Source organism: Aplysia californica, unplaced genomic scaffold, assembly GCF_000002075.1.
Source record: "Aplysia californica isolate F4 #8 unplaced genomic scaffold, AplCal3.0 scaffold00284, whole genome shotgun sequence".
Lineage (NCBI taxonomy): Eukaryota > Metazoa > Mollusca > Gastropoda > Aplysiida > Aplysiidae > Aplysia > Aplysia californica.
Window position 1 is genome coordinate 106,039 of NW_004797554.1, and position 1,100 is coordinate 107,138.

A 1,100-nucleotide genomic window follows, 5' to 3' on the forward strand; every position below is an offset into this window, starting at 1 on the left:
GGGGGGCAGAGAAGGAGGGAGAGGGGGGAGAGGGAAGGAGAGAGAGAGAAGGAAGGAGAGAGGGAGGAATAGAGGGATGGACAAAATGAGGAATAGAGGGAGGATGAGAGGGAGGGAGAGAGTGACAGGGGAAGAAAGAGTAAGAAAAGGAGGTAGAGAGGGAGGGAGAGAAGGAGGGAGAGAGGGAGGGAGAGAAGGAGGGAGAGGGGGAAGGAAAGAAGGAGGGAGAGAAGGAGAGAGGGAGAAAGAGGGAGAGAGGGAGGGTGGAGGAAGGGAGAGGAGGGATAAGAGGAAATGGGGAGGGAGAGAGAGAGAGGGGAGAGAGAGGGAGAGAAGAAGAGAGAGAGAGAAAGAGACTGAGAGAGAGAGAGAGAGAGAGAGAGACTGAAAGAGAGAGAGAGAGAGAGAGAGAGCCTGAGAGAGAGAGAGAGAAAGAGAGACAGAGAGACAGAGAGAGACTGAGAGAGAGAGAGACAGAGAGAGACTGAGAGAGAGAGAGACAGAGAGAGAGAGAAATACTGATGTCTTGGGCAGAAAAGATTCTATTCGCTCTTATTTCAGCGACCATGTTATTCATTATACTCATAAGCAAGCTAAATGAGGACATTCATTCAAGTCTGATGTGAAATTGTTCCGTTGTGGAGTAGAAATGATGGAAGGTTGTGGGGTAGATGTGAGAAGATGGAAAGTTGTATGCAAAAGTGGCATGGAATATAAAGTTCTTGATGACAAGCTTTATATGATGTAAGAAGGAAGAGATCCGTGTCACTATATAGCGGGTCACTCACCATCGGGGTCTATCTGGGGCGGGTTCTCGTTCATGGGTGTGACCAGAATCTCAAACTCCATGGCCTCGGACTCGTTGGGCGGCTCCTGGTGGTCCTGCAAGGTGAAGGTGAAGGAGTCTTTGAACACCTCGTTGCCATGGTGACGGTAGTAGATTTGTCCCTTCAGCACGTCCCGTTGACGAAAGCCAAAGACTTTGGTGCCAGAATCTGACGGCCGGATTTTTCTGTCAAAACAAGGAGGACATTTAGGGGTGGACAGACACACACAGAGAGAGAGAGAGAGAGAGAGAGAGAGAGAGAGAGAGAGAGAGA

At 49.8% G+C, this 1,100-nt stretch overlaps 1 protein-coding gene across 1 annotated transcript in view; it reads right to left on the reverse strand.

Annotated features, from left to right (window-relative positions):
* LOC101852029 (FRAS1-related extracellular matrix protein 1) overlaps positions 1–1,100 on the reverse strand; it is a gene marked incomplete in the record, with an annotated part of 53,349 nt that overhangs the window by 35,462 nt on the left and 16,787 nt on the right. Inside the window, 1 exon segment of the mRNA XM_035970548.1 lies at positions 789–1,012. Coding sequence (XP_035826441.1) covers positions 789–1,012 — 224 coding nt within the window.